The sequence below is a fragment of the Verticillium alfalfae genome, genomic scaffold (genome assembly GCF_000150825.1).
Source record: "Verticillium alfalfae VaMs.102 supercont1.2 genomic scaffold, whole genome shotgun sequence".
Taxonomy (NCBI): domain Eukaryota; kingdom Fungi; phylum Ascomycota; class Sordariomycetes; order Glomerellales; family Plectosphaerellaceae; genus Verticillium; species Verticillium alfalfae.
In genome coordinates, this window is record NW_003315037.1 from 2,126,801 (window position 1) to 2,143,720 (window position 16,920).

General features: G+C 56.4%; 3 protein-coding genes across 3 annotated transcripts; 2 read left to right on the forward strand and 1 right to left on the reverse strand.

Annotated features, from left to right (window-relative positions):
- Nucleotides 1-981: 981 nt before the first annotated feature.
- Nucleotides 982-3,762, forward strand: VDBG_02113 (chitin synthase; the record flags this gene model as incomplete). The annotated part of the gene is made up of 3 exons (XM_003007879.1): nucleotides 982-1,119; nucleotides 1,183-2,981; nucleotides 3,039-3,762. 3 exons carry the CDS (start codon nucleotides 982-984, stop codon nucleotides 3,760-3,762), a joined length of 2,661 nt encoding a protein of 886 aa, XP_003007925.1.
- Nucleotides 3,763-4,473: 711 nt separating this feature from the next.
- VDBG_02114 (SEC1 family transport protein SLY1) lies at nucleotides 4,474-6,923 on the reverse strand (the record flags this gene model as incomplete). Its single annotated transcript, XM_003007880.1, has 7 exons — nucleotides 4,474-5,125; nucleotides 5,199-5,594; nucleotides 5,647-6,073; nucleotides 6,123-6,377; nucleotides 6,412-6,554; nucleotides 6,613-6,823; nucleotides 6,884-6,923. The coding sequence occupies 7 exons, from the start codon at nucleotides 6,921-6,923 to the stop codon at nucleotides 4,474-4,476; spliced, it is 2,124 nt and encodes a 707-aa protein (XP_003007926.1).
- A 2,356-nt stretch (nucleotides 6,924-9,279) lies between these two features.
- VDBG_02115 (conserved hypothetical protein) lies at nucleotides 9,280-13,690 on the forward strand (the record flags this gene model as incomplete). Its single annotated transcript, XM_003007881.1, has 3 exons — nucleotides 9,280-11,760; nucleotides 11,943-12,970; nucleotides 13,087-13,690. 3 exons carry the CDS (start codon nucleotides 9,280-9,282, stop codon nucleotides 13,688-13,690), a joined length of 4,113 nt encoding a protein of 1,370 aa, XP_003007927.1.
- Nucleotides 13,691-16,920: the final 3,230 nt, after the last annotated feature.

The following is a 16,920-nucleotide window of genomic DNA, read 5'->3' on the forward strand; positions in this document are numbered from 1 at the left end:
TTGGAATTAAAGCTGTGACCCACCACCATCTGTCCCGTCCACCCACACTCACCCTCTCTCCCTACCCTCGCTCCCAAGCAACCAGAAACGGCTACCAAAGCAACGGCGGCAATCCAACCAGACACCCTTGTTACTGCCCATCGCCCATCGCATGCCCGCCGTCATCTGCTACGAATTTCATCTTCATCAGCTTGAAACCCCGAGAAGGCGCGCCCCCCCTAATCGAAAGGGCCTCCCGCTGCCGCATCTCTCTGGTACCACTCGACCACCTTTGACCCTCCTCGATCCCCCATCGCATGACTTCTTCTCTCAACCGACACGATCCACCGGCATCACGTCGCATCGCATCCGATCCGGCTCCGTCTCAAGAAACCTGGCAGGGACCCTGCGCACGAGTTGACGTCTTGTCGCACATACACACGTAGCCCTCTCGTCGCAACCTCGGACACCCCCTCCACCCAGCTGCGGCGCGCCAGCTCGAGAACAATCAATCCCATTGACGGACGACTTCTAGGGAGCACACCGACAGACAGCGCGCACAACGCAGCAATCCAAAGACGATCAGAGTACACACACGGCCCATTGGCCTCAAACACACGTTCCCCAGATCGTCTTGTCACATCCACACCCCCCCCTGTGAACCATGGCGTATAATCGTTTAGGCGAGTAGGAACTTTCCTAACCTTTCGTATTCCCTTGACCCGTTTCCCACTCTCAATATTTTGAGAAAGCGTCTCCATCATCACCTGTCCACACTTCACCGAAACCCCACCCACCTCTGGACGCCGCCTTCGTCCTTGTGAATCCAACAGACAGTAGGGCTGTCTCTGTGTTCATCCTCGTGATCCTACTGTCACCACTCGCCTTCGCCTCTGGAACATCTGCATGCTACTTTCCACTCCACAAATCTAATATCCGCGCTCTACAGACGACGATTTCTACAACGACCGTGTACGGCGTTCACCTTCACCAGGCCACCCCATGCAGCAAGGCTACCAACTAGACGACCGTCCCTACGGGCGGCCAGAGCAGCTCGACTACCCTCAGACGGGTCCGTCTCCTGGCTCTGTGCCCGGCAGATATGGTACTCCGAGCGACCAGCTTCAGCTGAACGCCGCCGTGAGTGCAACATGTCCACTTTTCAGGCAGCAACAGATCAGCTAACCTTCATTGCCCCTCTAGCAATCAGTAGACAACCTCAGCAGGAACAGCCCCTTCGCTGACCCCCACCAACGAGGCCCGTACCAGACAGATTACGCTGTCAACCCCGAGGCTCATCACGATGCCTACTACAATCAGCCCTACGAGCCTACTCCCATGGAGGGCACTCCGCTTGGCTACGACCCCGGCCAGCCGGGCTACGACCACGACGACCTGCGGCCGATGCTGCCCCACCAGGACTCCCACGCGAGTGAGCCATACCAGGACCAGCCCACGCCGCAAGGCGCTGGCGGCGGCATCAAGAGGTGGAAGACGGTGAAGCAGGTTCTGTTGTACCGGGGCAACCTCGTACTCGACTGTCCTGTCCCCCCCAGACTGCTGAATCAGCTGCCGCACGGCGAGCGTGATGAGTTTACGCACATGCGGTACTCTGCCGCAACGTGTGATCCCGACCATTTCTACGACGAGAACTTTACTCTTCGACAGAGACTCTTCTCGAAACCGCGACATACTGAGCTGTTCATTGTCGTCACAATGTACAACGAAGATGAGATTCTGTTCGCGCGCTCCATGATTGGTGTCTTCAAGAACATTGAGTACATGTGCAACCGCAAGGAGAGTAAGACATGGGGCAAGGACGCCTGGAAGAAGATTGTCGTCTGCGTCGTCAGCGACGGTCGGTCCAAGATCAACCCCCGCACTCGCGCGCTCTTGGCCGGTATGGGCGTGTACCAAGAGGGCATTGCAAAGCAGCAGGTCAATGGCAAGGACGTGACGTCTCACATCTACGAGTACACCACCCAGGTCGGCATGCGCATCGAGAAGGGTGTGGTTCAGCTTGTCCCGAAGCAGCAGCCCGTTCAGATCCTGTTCTGCCTCAAGGAAAAGAACCAGAAGAAGATCAACTCGCACAGATGGTTCTTCTCTGCTTTCGGCAGAGTCCTCGACCCCAACATTTGCGTGCTTCTCGATGCTGGTACCAAGCCGGGCGGCAACTCGATCTACCACCTCTGGAAGGCGTTCGACCTCGAGCCCATGTGCGCTGGTGCATGTGGTGAGATCAAAGCCATGTTGGGTACCGGTGGCAAGAACCTGCTCAACCCCCTGATCGCCACACAAAACTTTGAGTACAAGATGAGTAACATCTTGGACAAACCCTTGGAATCGGCCTTTGGTTTCATCTCCGTCTTGCCCGGTGCCTTTTCGGCGTATCGCTACGTTGCGCTGCAGAACGACAAGAACGGTCAGGGCCCCCTGGAGAAGTACTTCGCTGGCGAAACGCTTCACGGCTCTGATGCGGGCATCTTCGAGTCCAACATGTATCTGGCCGAGGATCGTATTCTCTGCTTCGAGCTAGTGACCAAGCGCAACTGTCACTGGATTCTGCAGTACGTCAAGTCGGCCACGGGCGAAACCGATGTTCCGGATACGGTCACAGAACTGGTTCTGCAACGACGACGATGGCTCAACGGTTCATTCTTCGCCGCCATCTATGCCATTGCTCACTTTTACCAATTCTTCCGCTCAGACCACTCCTTCCTCCGAAAGGTCATGCTGTTCATCGAGTTCATCTTCCTCGTCATCGACTATGGTTCTCGCGTGGTTTGCCGTTGGCACTTCTTCCTCGTCTTTAGTATCCTGACAAAGAGTCTCGGCGGCGATGAACTCCTCGGTAGGACCGGTGAGATTCTCGGCGTTGTCTTTACATGGCTGTACGGCGTTGCGCTCTTCACTTGCTTCGTCCTCAGCATGGGTAACCGTCCGTCCGGCTCGAGGTGGTACTACACAACCATGGTGTACTTCTGGGCGATCATCATGGTGTAAGTTTTTGATGCGAGCTTGTCACTCACCAGTCTCCCAGCTAATCACTCGTACAGATATCTCATGTTCGCGGCCATTTTCATTGCTGTCAAGGCCATTATCGCAGACGTCAACGACGGTACCCCTTTCAGCTTGGATGAACTGTTTAGAAACCCTGTTTTCTACACGCTGATCGTCTCCGTCATGTCGACGTACGGTATTTGGTTCCTCGCGTCGTTCCTCATGTTCGATCCCTGGCACATGTTCACCTCGTTCGTCCAATACATGTTGCTCACGCCAACCTACATCAACATCCTCAACGTCTACGCCTTCTGCAACACGCACGATATTTCCTGGGGTACCAAGGGCGACGACCAGGCAGAAAAGCTGCCCTCCGTCAGCACGAAGGACGGCTCCGGCAAGACAGACCTGCCTGATGAGTCGGATCTCAACGCCCAGTACGAACGCGAGCTCACCGCCTTTGGCTCCAAGCCCATCAAGGTGGTTCACACCCCGACAGAGGCACAGAGAGCAGAAGCTCAGATGGACTACTACCGCGGCGTCCGTTCCATCACGGTCCTCGCCTGGATGATTACGAATTTTGGCCTCGCGGCTGTCGTTCTCAGTGCGGCCGGCCTCGACCGCATCGACCCAAGGAACAAGACCGCCGAGGAAGAAGACCCGAACGCCAGGGCCAACATCTACATGACTGTTGTCCTGTGGTCCGTGGCCGGCCTGTCGGCGTTCAAGTTCATTGGCGCCATGTGGTTCCTGGTCGTGCGCATGTTTAGGGGCGTGTAAGATTTTGGTCTTCTTCTCCTTTCGATTCTGTACACGCGGGTTCTTCTCCCCTTTTCTTCTTCCTGCTTCGTTCTGGAGACCAGAAGAATGGTTTTTTTTTTGGCTGTTTGGTTTGATTTTGATTTGTTTCAGTTGCTTCATTCATGACTGGGCGTGGACAATACCCGAGACGCGGCGAAAGAAAGAGAGACACAATCGCAAAGGGGGGGCCACTCTCCCGTCTCTCAACGAACATTACACGGTGCATGACGAAAGATGAAAGAAAGCGCACGCTTGTTGATTGTTTACAGGGGAGGATCGAGTCAGGGGGACAAGAGAAAAACACGAAGGACTCGGTGGATTGGATGAATGGGGCGGGCGGGGGATTTGAGTAAGCTTGTTGTTGTACCTTAGCTGTTCTGGTTGTCTAGTTGTCCGGCTTGACGCCTGGGACTGGGTTTATGAAGAAATCGAAATCAAAGACTCGGCTCCCTTTTCGTGAATGCTGTCTTGATTGTTGATGTAGTGACGAATGGTTCTCGCACGTATGTCTCTCTCCTAGTGTCTCGCTCGCGTCAAGAGGGATTACACAGTCACAGCATGGCGAGAATCACACGACGGCCGCATTCTCCTTGGTGGCTTTTTAACCGCCTCATCCACGCCGACTGACGGCATACCTGCAAACGTTGGGAAGACTGGTTGTATTGGGAACTCGGCACGCAGACCCCGCGCCTAAGACGCCACCTCCCTTCCCAGCGTGTTCAACTCCTGCTCCAAGAACGCCTGGGCGTTGAGCAGGTCCGTGGACCCGTACACGACCCTCTTCCGCGCGCGATCGCCGCCCGTCCGCGCGACCCACTCCTGCAAGTTGCCGTACTCGTCCATGCTGCCGCCGCCGACGGTGAAGACGATGGCCTCGGAGAAGCCCTGGCGGCGCTGGCCGAAGCTGGCGCCCGTGCCGGCTCCGGGGCCACCGGGACCGCCCTGGCCCGGAAGACCGCCGGGGAGGGCCGAGCCGGGGCCGCCGGCGCGCACGGAGCTGGGCGGGGGCATGGTGCCGCGGGCGTTGGCGGAGCGGGGATCAAAGTAGAGGTAGTTTTCCGTTTTGGCGATGGCCGTGCTCGAGGCCGTCGAGGGGTCCATGATGCTCTCGATGATTTTGGTAATGGTGAAGTCGCGGTCGGCGGGCAGGAACGTCTTGATGCCGCCGATGAGCGACTCAAAGTTGGAGGAGAGACCCGTGGGTACGCCGCTCTCCTTCAGTCGGTCGGTGAGACGGCTGGATATGGACGAGAAGCGGCCGAACAAGTCGGTGCTGCCGGCCTGTTGGGGCGACGGGTTGTTGATGGTGGTGAGGTTCGTCAGCTTTGTCGTCGATTTCAGTCTTGCAAATGTCAGCAAAAGCCCTTCCACGAAGATAAAAATAGAGAGGTAAGCGCCATGGCTAGATAACGTACTGTCGGATATATGGCAGACACTCGACGTCCGCGCCCGCGGCCGTCAGCGCTTCGACGAAGCCCTCCCACTCCGTTCGACTCAGTTCGGCCTGTTCCGAGTTGGAGCTCAGGAAGAAGTAGATGAAGAGTCGCAGCTTGTCGGCGGCTTGTCCCTCATCGCTCTTGATGAGCTCCATCATTTGCGCCTTGGTCTGCTTGGTGATGTTCTCCTCGAGCTGGAAGTAGTTGTCTAGCTGCCGATCTTTAATGCCGGTGAGAAGAGCAGCCAAGATATTCATGTGCATATCCAGCACGGCCTTGCGCTCTCGCAGTTCGGGAAGTAACGTGATGGCAGCTTTGAGGTGCTGCGCACTGGCGCTCGTATCATTTTGCAGGTCTTCGAGATCGGACACACCGCTGTCGACACAGTTAGCAGAGAACCCGAAACAAATGATCCCGCTGTACTGACGTCTTGGCTGTGATTTGCGTGGCCTCTTCCTTGTACTTCGTCAATTCAGAATCAATGTCTTCGGCGACCTGGGGAAACGGTAACAGGCTGTTTTTCCTCCAAAAGAAGTCCTCGTTGGTCAGATCATAAGTCTTCTTCGTCTTTCCCTCATCCACAATGGTGATGCGCCTCTTCTCCATAGAGAGCACGTCTTGCACCAGGGACTGGTATGTCCAGGAATGCGAAAGCATTGGGAGAAGATCCACATCTCGGTCGAGAATAACCAACACAGGGCGTGATGTCGGTGTCGCTGATGTGTTTGACCGGGCACTTGAAGAGAAGAGGTTGTCTTTCGAGTTGAGGATGTGGTCGCGCAGTTTCCGATCGAGCTTTGCAGATATCATTTCAGCAGCCGCTCCCTTAGGGCACCGAATGATGGGAATAACGCCTAGCTGACTGTTAGTTCACGCGTCTCGAGAACGGCACAGTGGACCCACCCATGGTCACGACAACGCTGAACAGCCGATTGACGATAGTGTCTACCAGCTCATCAAGCTTCTCGTCGGTCGTCTTGGCGCTGTTGAGCGCCGAGTATGCCTTTGGGATTCCCAGCCTGAAAAGATCAGGCTCCTCGACGATGAAGTTGAGGTATTGGTCGAAGAGTTGGGCAATATTTTCTGATGTTTCGGCAGCGGCAGTCTCTGCGGCGAAATCCTCCAAGGCTGCTCGCGGAATGCCTCCAAACAATTGATCTGTGGGCTGGTCAGGGATAAAATCTTCACGGACCTCGCAGCGTAAGACCTACATATGCTGGAGAGTAGAGCCCATTCTGTAGATCGGCAGTGATCTGCTTCATGTTCTGGGGCGTTGGCTCGACAAGATAGATAACGGGGACGTCTGGGATCGGGTGTCGCGAGGCGCCAATATGTCTATTCTGTGGTTAGCCCATAGCCGTGCCACAGTCGAGTGTCTGGAGAGCCACAGTACGTGTGGAGTGTAACGCCCAGAGACCTGAGGTTCTGGACCGTCAGGACAGAGCTGCAAACATCACGTCCGAGGTCGTCGAAGCAAAGGACCTTCCATATCGGTTCGCCATCTGCCGTGAGGATGGATGACGGTGCGATCGCGCTCACGTGGGATTCGTCGGTCTCGGTCGTATCAATGGCATCGTTCAGGTTCAAGATCTTCTTGAGGGAGGCTGCAATACGTTAGTGTCTCTCCAGTATCAAGAACAATCCTGAAGCTCCAATGTACTAACCGATCTGGCGGTCCCTCAAGGAGGTGCCTTTGGATGCCATTGCAGATGGCGAAGAGCTATTGAGCTCCTGCTGGGGTTTGTGTGGTGATTGGTGTAGTGTGTGTCGCGCGTGAGAGGAGCTATCCTGATCGCCCCGATGCAGGAAGCGAGGATTATTGTGTGAAACTCGGCTGGCGCAGGATCGAAAAGCAAGGTCGGCCGTCAACGTGAACTGTGACCACGAATCGCAACTATTCGAGGCCAGGCACCTAGCTATCCCGCCTCTAGCCTCCGTGTTCTCAAGGTCGGACCCACTGAAACAGCCCAGCCGTCAGTCGTCTGCTGGCACAAGGGCGGGTGGGGTGAACAGCTGGATACGCCGGTACAGCCTTTACCTGCATAGCGCCAACCCACTCGTCTACAATCGGTGTCTTGCGGCGATCCGATATATGCGTTGCTGCCTGGCATATCGGGCAACAATCACCTTCCTGACCTCTGACAGTCATTGTCGGTGCGAAAGCGCGACCGACTTTTCCCCTTCTCACCAACCATCTCTTCTCTGTAAACCCGCGACGCCTTTCCATCAATACGTTCGCGGAAGCCATCGCGCGCGACAAGCCGACCTACACCGCGTCTAAAGGCTTGCTTCTGCTCGTATAAATTGATTCTTGCCGCGTCGTTTCCTGGCCACAGGAAGCTCTGGGAGAGTCGCAGAGAACTACTCATTCCACCTCGACACGTACTTTCTGGCGCCCATCCAGCCGTCATCACACAGATCACGCGCAAATCCCTTTCGGCCCATTCATCCATCAACCCTCTTTTCTCGCGGTCGTTTCCTCTCTCCCTTAATTTTCTGCTATCAATCATGTCCGCTTCTGTAATGATTGCCATCAAATAAGAGGGAAAGCATTTGGGACTCGTCACGCGACCAGCTCCAGCAAAGGAAGTGCGCAAGAGCGCGATTTGAGTCGTTGGGAACAACGTTTGCAGGGTACGGTGACCTCCTCTCCCCGCTCGACTGACAATTGCCCTCATAACCCCCTCAAAACACTATCCCATCCCCTTTCCCAAGCCCACCCGCAAAATCGCGTTTTCTGGCCGCTGAATGTGCTGCACCTCTCGACGGAGGTGCAGCATCGTCAAAATTTCCGTGAACAGCTTTGCATCTTGTTTGAGAGTCTCTTTGGTCTCTCGCACCCAGGGATCTCGCAGCTTTAATTGCAGGTTCAACATGAGGACGAGCCAGGCAGCCCAACAAGCTCGCGCTTGATACGCGAGGAGAGCAGGCAGGCTTCGCGAGTAGAACTGCCCTTTAAACTCGTCTGCAAAGTGCAAAGCAGGCAGGACGCGTTCGTTGGGCGGCAGCTCCAGGATCCAGTTGGCGAGGATCGGCCAGTGGTGTTGGTGGGGTGGCTCGCTGCGATCATGGAACCAGTCAAACACACACTACTGCTGCAGGTCGGAATTGACCCAGACACCGCTTTTCGTCCAGGGCTGGTATTTGCAGCAGGTTCTGCTTCGGAGTTGTTCTGAAAGGGCTCGCTTTTAGTGCACCACATCAACTTCCGCTGGGGTCTTCGAGCGGATTTGACAGATGGCTGCTAAAAAGGCCGGCAATTACAGCACTTCTCGAAAAAACAGTTACTTGTGGTGGCTCTCATCAGCAACTCGGTGCGAGGAATACGCTCTGGTCAACCACCAGACTTGTTGGCCACGGGTTTCCACGACCGCAGCCTTTCTCCTTCCAGCGTCGTTCTCCTCGTCTCGGGAACACTGACTGCCTGCTGCGCTTACTTTTCCTCGAGCCTCTTCAGAACTGTGTCGGATCAATATGGACTCCAGTGCCGAATGCGATTCGCCGACTCTGCCTTCATCCTCCTTGCACTTATTCCTTCCCTCTCGCACAACTTGCAGATCAAAGAGTTCTGTTCTAGCAGAAGCTAATCGCCTTTGTGCAGATTTCCATCCTACACAGAAAACAACCCATATAATCATTGACGGATTCCCCGTCGCTGGATTGCCTTTTCCTTGGTATGCAAACCCTCCACACTTGCCCAAAAAACAAAAAAAAAAGGTCCAAGACCCGAACTCTGTCCATGGTCGATCTTGAGGCCGCTGAACAGAATGCTGACGCTGCACCCTGCACTTTCAGGTACCTTCTCAGCAATTTGTAAGTGCCGCTGTACTTTGGATCCACCATACTCTCTCGCCCAAAGGCTGTCCGCGAGTTGCCCCACCTTTCCTGTTCCCGCTAGCCTCTTTCTCGCGCGGTACATCGTCTACACCTGTGCTGATTGGCTCTTACCCAGTCCCTCATCTGCAAATCATCTCATCCATCCCCATCCATCTGCAGAACCAATCAGAATCTTGTCTTTCTGGGCAATTGCTCACGTCAACTTCCATCAAGTTGATCCACGATGCAAGACTGGCAGAATACAGGCCAGACAGGCGCAGGCCAGGATCAGAACGCTCTCTGGTCCGATTCATACAGCTACCAAGATGGCGCCAATCAATTCGAGAATGTCCAGAGCTGGTCACACCCGATGCCAGGACAGGATGCGTACTCCCAGCTCGGCTCCTCGCATCAGGGACAGCCAACCATCACCAATGATCACGATACCATGTCAACATTGAGCCACGGGGGGTTTCATCACGGCTCAAATCAGTTCGCGCTCGATGGATCGTACTCACAACCAGCACAAGACCAGTCAATGCAGGCTCTAGATAATTTCCATCAAGACATATACAGCCAGCCTGCGAGTCTTGGCCAGCATCATAGCCAAACTCCCAGTAATGGCCATGGCCATCCCCAGCAGTTCTCTCAGGCTCCTTACCAGTACCAGGGGCAAGGTGCATCTGCCTACAACAGCCAGGTGCCGACATTTCCGGAGGCCCAATTGATAACCCAACAACGCCAGCAGAGCCACACGCCCATACAACAGCACCCGCAGTTTGACTTGAGGCCGCAAACATACTCTCCAGCGCAAGGCTTCTCTCAACCCCAACATCAACATCAACTCCAACCACACCTCCACCAACAGCAGCAGCAGCCACGTTCTCTTCAACCTGACAGGGTATTCTCCGGCTCACCACATCCTTACCAAGCCCAACCAATCGCTGCACAACAAAGCACACACCAGAACGTCCAGGCTCTACCCAACCCATCACAGGTGCCGTATGAACAGGCCCAGTTCATTCCTCAGCAGCAAATGGGGTATTCTCATCCAAGCTCAACAGCAACCTTTCAGCCACTCGCCCGCCCACCTACCGAGCTGAAGCCACAGTCCCAACCTCAAGTGCAACACCAAGCCTCGGCCGGCTTTTCAGCTAGCCCTCAGCCGCTGGACCAGCAATCCATAGTAAGCGTTCCGTCCCCTCAGACGGTGTCGCAAGCTGGCTTTCAGGAGTCACTGCAGGCTGAGCAAGCAGCCAAGAAACGAAAGCGTACTGTGAAGAAGGAGTCAGAGCCAGAGTCCGCCGGTTCTCCACGGCCAGTAATCTTAAGAACAGCATTCGACAACAAAGAGAGTCTCGTACCCCCCACAAGCACAGATGACGAGCTGGCCGCCGTTGTCCAATTCGCCAAGCGGCCTGCTGCTGCGAAAAAGGCTTTCCCTCTTGTACCCGGAGCACACTATCTCATATCGACGGAAACGGCAAAACTCCCAACACCCAAAAGCTACGACAGATTAGCTCCTCTTGTCGCGCTACCATCACAGAGTGGCAGACGTATACTTCCTGGTGCCAATCATGAGCTCCCCTGCGAAATACAGGGAAAGTTCACAGACAAATACAAACCGTCTCTGAACTTTGTAGGAAAGCCGGAAGACCGAGAGAGAGAGGCGAAGCCATTCATCGACCAATACCAAAAGGAAATGAAAGCGCTTGGCAACCGGAAGCCTAAATATGCCGATTACCCCTTCACCTTCCAGGAGCAGCTGAAAGCCGACGAAGCTGCCAAGGCCAAGGCGCAGCGGAAGGCGCGGAAAGAGGAGGAAGAAGAACGCAAGAAGCCCATACGACCCGAGGTCCGTCCAGTAGACCCAGTAGAGGCTGCGGCCTGGGATGTGCTCGGCATTGTGTACATCGATCCATCTGCTGTTCGTACCAATGCCCTGATCGCTGGTGCTGTGCAAAGTCTTGGTGAGTTCTTCATCAAGTTGAGAGCCGCCATGACCAAGGCCAAGCAGGAGGTCGATCAGGCGGTCAAGGAGAAACGGCCAGAGAGCGAAGTGGCCCAACTGCAGAAGGTTGGTGAGCAGAAGAAGGACATGTTCGTAAAGGTCCTCGACGCCGCCCATAAACATGGCGATGATGCTGTGGTGGAGAACCTTGGCGGACATCAGAAGGGCGTTCTGAGCCTCGTGAATCTCTTGATCGGTTGCATCAAGGCGACCGACTACTCTGGCCCTCTACCCAAAGCCACACTTCGATTCATGTCCAATATCAACTTGACGAAAAAGGTTGCCGACGCAGTCAACTTTGAGACGGTTCGGAAGAGATTCGCAGACAAGGGCGACAGCGAGGTCAAGGAACTTATCAAGACAGTGGCATCTCGCATCAAGAAGGAAGAGCCCGTCAATGGAGCGGATGCCAAAAAGTCTGCCGCCAGTGCGCCTGTTACGAAACTTGTCAAACCTGGCGTCACCAGCAAGACGCCTGTTGCAGCATCACCCACAAAACGACCTCATGAAGACGACACAGACTCCCGCCCCGGCAAAAAGTTGAACGTCGAGGGAACAAGCAGTGTCCTCGGTGCCAAGGTTGGCACCAAGCCTCAGATGGGCACCAGCCTTCTCTCGAAGCTTGCCGGCACTAAAGCCCGTCCCGCGAACTCGTCTACTCTAGCTGGCAAGAACCGGCTCCTCAACAAGACCGTGATCAAACCAGAAGGAAGCGTAAACAGCGCGGCTGATGCCGGCCAAGTCTGGGCCCATGCTGATGGATATTGACCGCGAGCCAAAGAAGGCAAAGCGGGAGCCTCGCGCTGCTCCGGCCAAGGCGACCGCATCATCCAGCGCTCTCTCGAGCATCGGTTCTCTTCTCGACTCCATAAATACGCCCAAAACTGGATGCACAGGCATCCAAGAAGGATACCAAGCAGAGTGAAGTCCCCGAGACACCTGAAGAGCAAGCGAAGCGTCTGCGGAAAGAAGCCCGTCGCAAGCTGCGCGTCACTTGGAGGCCAGAGGCAGAGCTCGTTCAAGTCCGCATTTTCCACAAGGAGGCGGCAGAGGACCAGGATAATATGACAAGAGATGCGGCCGATGACCGTTCGGAAGGTATGATGCTGAAGCAGCGTGGCAACTATACCGAGGACGACGACGAAGATGATGAGCTGCCCTACCGTCCCTGGACTGACCCAACACCGACGGACCTCTCTACCATTCCCAAGGACTTCCGAGACAAGGCTTTCGTGACGCGCGGCGGGACCCAGACTTTCCACACTGAGGAGCAGGACTCCATCAAAGAGCGGGAGGGAAGGGAGCTGTTGTTTGTTTACACGTCAATTTCTGATATTCCGCCAACCCCCAAGTCGCCCGTCCCCGAACCATCTCTTCCCGACTCGGGTGCCAAGATTGGCCACTTGCCGCGCGATGGTCCCAAATACCAAGAAATCCGCAACCGGTGGAGCGACATTGCGAGCCAGGGACCTGATGCAGCGACGTACTACGCTGCCAAGCGTCTGCATCAACTCAAGGATGATCCTGCAGCCAAGATCGACTCGCTCCTAGGCAATCTTGTGCCAGCACCACAGGAGCAGACGGCGGAGACGTACAACTACAACATGACACCACCGCAACAACATGCGAAGCCTCTCTTCCCGCATGCAACGCAAGTGCCACCAATTCCTCATGTTCCCGCTCCCGAGCAGGTTCTCAGCCTTCTTGCGTCGGAACGAATGAGGCTGTGGCGCTCAAGAGATCCTTACAGCACAACAACGCCCAAGACGCGTCGGCGTCACGACTATCCCGATCCCGGTTTCCAGGCTATGGTAGACGCTCTCGAAGAGCTATTTGCAGTAGCAAAGGACTGGCCGTTTCCGGCCACCGCGCCTCCCGCATGGCTGGCCAACAACGAAGAGCGATCACGAGAGTGGCGCACAGGGTTTCAAAGAGATGGCCGCCTTGCGTGCCAAGAAACAGGCTGGGGAAGCTGCCCGCCGCGAGGTCGAGAGACAGGCACAGCAACCCTCTGCCAGTCTTCAAGCCGCGGATCACCAGGCTCAGACCCGCCCCGCAGAGCAACGAGGAAGCCTGGGCTGCGTACTATCAGCAGCAGCAGCAGCACGAGCAGTACGCGCAGTACATGGCTCTCCTTCAGCAGGCGCAGCAGGGCACCAACGGGCAGGGGCCGCAGCTGGGCGATGCTCAGTTGCAGGCTCTTCTCGGACAAATCAGCCTGCCTCAAGCCCAGACCCCGGGCGGCGGTGGCGCATACGAGCTTAACCCCAACGACCAAGGGTACCAACAGCTGATGGCGCTCTCGCAGCTTCAGCAGCAACAGCAGCAGGCGCCAGCACAACAAGGGCGCGGGCGGGAGCACGGTGGCTTCGAGCCGCCGCACGACCCGAACGCACTGGACTATGACGACCTGGATTACCGTGATCGCGGCGAGAGGCGCGACAGCTTCGAACACGACGAACGCGATGGGGGCCGACGGGACAGAGACAAGAACGGCAAGCGCAAGGGCAACGCGCCAGGCGGGGCGACGTTGGCGCCTCATCGGCCGGCGAACAAGGCGCTCATTGGGACGAAACCGTGCTCGTTCTGGCAACAAGGCAAGTGTGCCAGGGGTGATAAGTGCACCTTTAGGCACGACAACTAGGCCGGCGCGCAGAGCGAAAAGGTTGCGGAGATTGGTGGAGGGTGTTGAATATTTTTCTTGTTCTTTTCATTTGTCGAGACGGGCTAGCACATATTCCCCCCGTTCATCATTATCATCATCATCGGCACCATCGTCATGTTGGCGCTGTATCACGGCGCTTGGCTCGGCTGCATTGCATTGCGAGGACCTGGAGGATGCGCGTGTGCGGTTCACACTACCCAGTTCTTGTTCTCTTTTTTATTTCTCTTTCCCTCGCGGGCCTTGGAGCGTTCGGCAGGCATCTAAGTAGGGCATCGAGGGACGGCCCCCTGTGCGGGACGGTGTGTTATTATAATGTATCAGCTGCATGAACATCCCATTTCACCGAATGGGGGAGATGGCGCGCAGATCACGAAAGAAGATAGAATCCAACATGATGTTGACAATATGCGTACCATGCAGCCCCCTCTCGTCTCGTTTCGTTGTTGCTGTGAGAAGACGTGCACTCGCGTCGTGAGAGGTCAGGTTGGCGTAAATGCAGTGCGGTAAACGGCGGCTGTTGGGTCATACGGGCCACCCTACCAAGACGTTGCGAGGGAGCTAGCTGCATGCGCATGGCTCCTTCGTCGGGTGGGAAGAGATGATGATGCCCGGCGAGCGGTCTACAGTGTCTGTTGGTGGCGCACCACCCAGCGAGGCGAACGGGTCTGGCCTTTCTGGCGGCCAACAAGAAGCGCGATGCCTTGTCGCAGCCGCGATGTTGGGGGCCCATCGAGACTCAGGCCGTCTCTCTCTCTCTTTCTCTGGCTTGTTCATGATTTTCTGCCTTGTTGGTGTTTCTCACTCTCTCGCTTAGTAGTGTCACGGCCAGTCAGGCTTGGTCAGGTCAACCGGGAGGCCGCATCTCGAGGGCTGAGGTGCGAGATTCGACAGAAGGATCAGCCATGTCGTCTTGGAAGCTCCAGACGAGGTAGGCTGGAGCTAGCGACTGCGGTGGCACGTTGGAAGGGGGGGGGGGACGCGAATGAGCAGAGTCTGGGAGATGAATAGGGGGAGGTGTCGGGCGATTGGACGACGGGACGCGGTCGACGAACTTGACATAGGCTTTCTTTTCTCCCTCCCCTTCTCGGAGAGGACGGCATGTTGCCTGTGGAGATTTGAGTTAGCTGCATCTGCGACGTGCGGTCTTTTGCTCCGGGGGGGGGGGTGACTGTAGTTGGGGCGACTTGGGTCTTGAAGGTTTCCCTCAGGTGGAAAGCTAGTCTTGTCATGAGGGAAAGTCAGGTAGGTCCATCGGAGGAACATGCCGCGCTCTGGGCCAGAGAGAACTCTAGGTCCGAGAGAAACACGCGAGGGGGGGGGTGACAGGAGAGAGCCAGGGGTGCATTTGGTGTTTGATTTCCAGGGCATCATCAGGGGACGGGACCAGGAGATCAGCAGAGATCAGAAGATCCGTGGGGGGGGGGGGGACGGGCGCAGCGCAAGTGGCAAGGCAGGAGGAGCTCGGACGAACTGGAGCTTGGACGGAAATCTACCTCAGGCGAGGAACGGGGGGGAGCTCGGGGCGAGTTTACAGCACCTCCAGGGCACCGTGCCCAGGCGATGGAAGGCTGCCGTCTGAGCGCTGTACCTGTATAGGCAAGTTCGTATGCTGGGGGCCTGGCTGCGCAGTTGGCGAGGGGCGGCATGCCCTGAAACCGAAGAAAGGGGGTGCCCTGGAGCCATGAAACGAAACGCAATGTCTGGGGGTACCCCGTTATTTCTTCGCACTTTGGGCAGGTCGTTATGCTGAGGGAAACGCGGGACTGAGTTTGTCACCGAGACGAGATTTGAAAGACTCCTTTGAGCCCGACGCGACGGAGCGATGTAAGGCTGGCGAGGGAAGCTAGAGTCGCAGGGCTGTCTGGTGTAAATTACAGCCAGAGCCAAATTCTGGAGCGTTGCTGTAGGGTTGCAACGGTGGGCATGCAGCCATGAGCAGGAGCCCGATGAGACGTTGTTTCCCATTCTGCCCGACCAATGAGTATGCACTCGCTCGCTTGCTTGAAGACAGACGAGGAGGTAAGTACCTCCCTGCCTAGAAGGTCTACATGTACCTATGTACCTCTCTCACAGTGAAGCATGTACGAAGAGGTGGGCACGACCGGGGCTAATTGAATGGGGAACACACACCGACGGACAGGCAGCCATCCGATGAGAAATTAGCCCATCTATCGAACTGCAGGCGCACGCACTCCTTAGGTCAAAGACCAAATTAGCACAGCTTGAGATGACCTTCGGCCAGTCACCGACGATGCCCCGCCTACGCAGCCAATCAACCAACGCCAATGTCAGCAGCAGAGGCGGTAGCTCAGCAAGCCGTGCTAATTATGCCCATTTCCCCTCTTTACGTCCCGCCTTAGCCTCCACACCAAAGCAGCCCGGCAACATCATCATGGCTGGCCTTGCTCCCCACCACCATGGCAGGCTTGGGGAGCTTACCTGCATCTCCATCCACCAGACCACCTCAAGCAAGGTCGGCTATCGAGTCCACCGCGTCCAACATACCCACGGCATCACTTGCTGCCGGCTGCGTCGTCTCGGCATACATGCACTCTTGGCCAGCGGCATACGCGCGCCTCTCGCACGACAAGATTGATCGAGAGCGACTCATCAACTCGTCCATCCTCTCTCTGACCCATTTCCCCTCGGAGAAGCCAGAAGAGCACATGGGGACTGCCTCGCTTCCCGACGGCAGCGTGCTGCCGATCCTGGCCATACGCGGCCACCCTTCAACTGACAAGAGCACTCAACCCGCGGGGTCAAGGTCAAGGTCATGTACGCAGAGACGCAGAGACGCAGAGAGGGAGGTCAGAGCTCAAGGCGCAGAAGGAGTCAGAGCTCAGAGCCTGGAGCTCACATGGATGCCAGATCCCTGCAGCCGGTAAGCGCGCATCGCACAAGGCACCCCTGTCCACCATCCACCACACCCCTCGAGCTACTGACCTAGGTAGACGACCCTTTTTTACCTTGGAGGCCGAAGCAGGACGACCTCGTCGACGAGACGAAGAGACGGGCAGCCGTGTGGCTAGCGCAGCACAGGTACATGCGCCCTGCCCACCATCTAGCTTTCCTCCTTGCCGTCTAGAATTCCAGGATCCTTTCGACCATGCCCTAGAGCCCCCGCGCCTGGCCGTCCTTCCCAAGACCGCCATGCCTTGCCCAGCCCCCCCCGCCCGTTGGGACGCCGCCCGTTGCATCGGGGCTTTTTG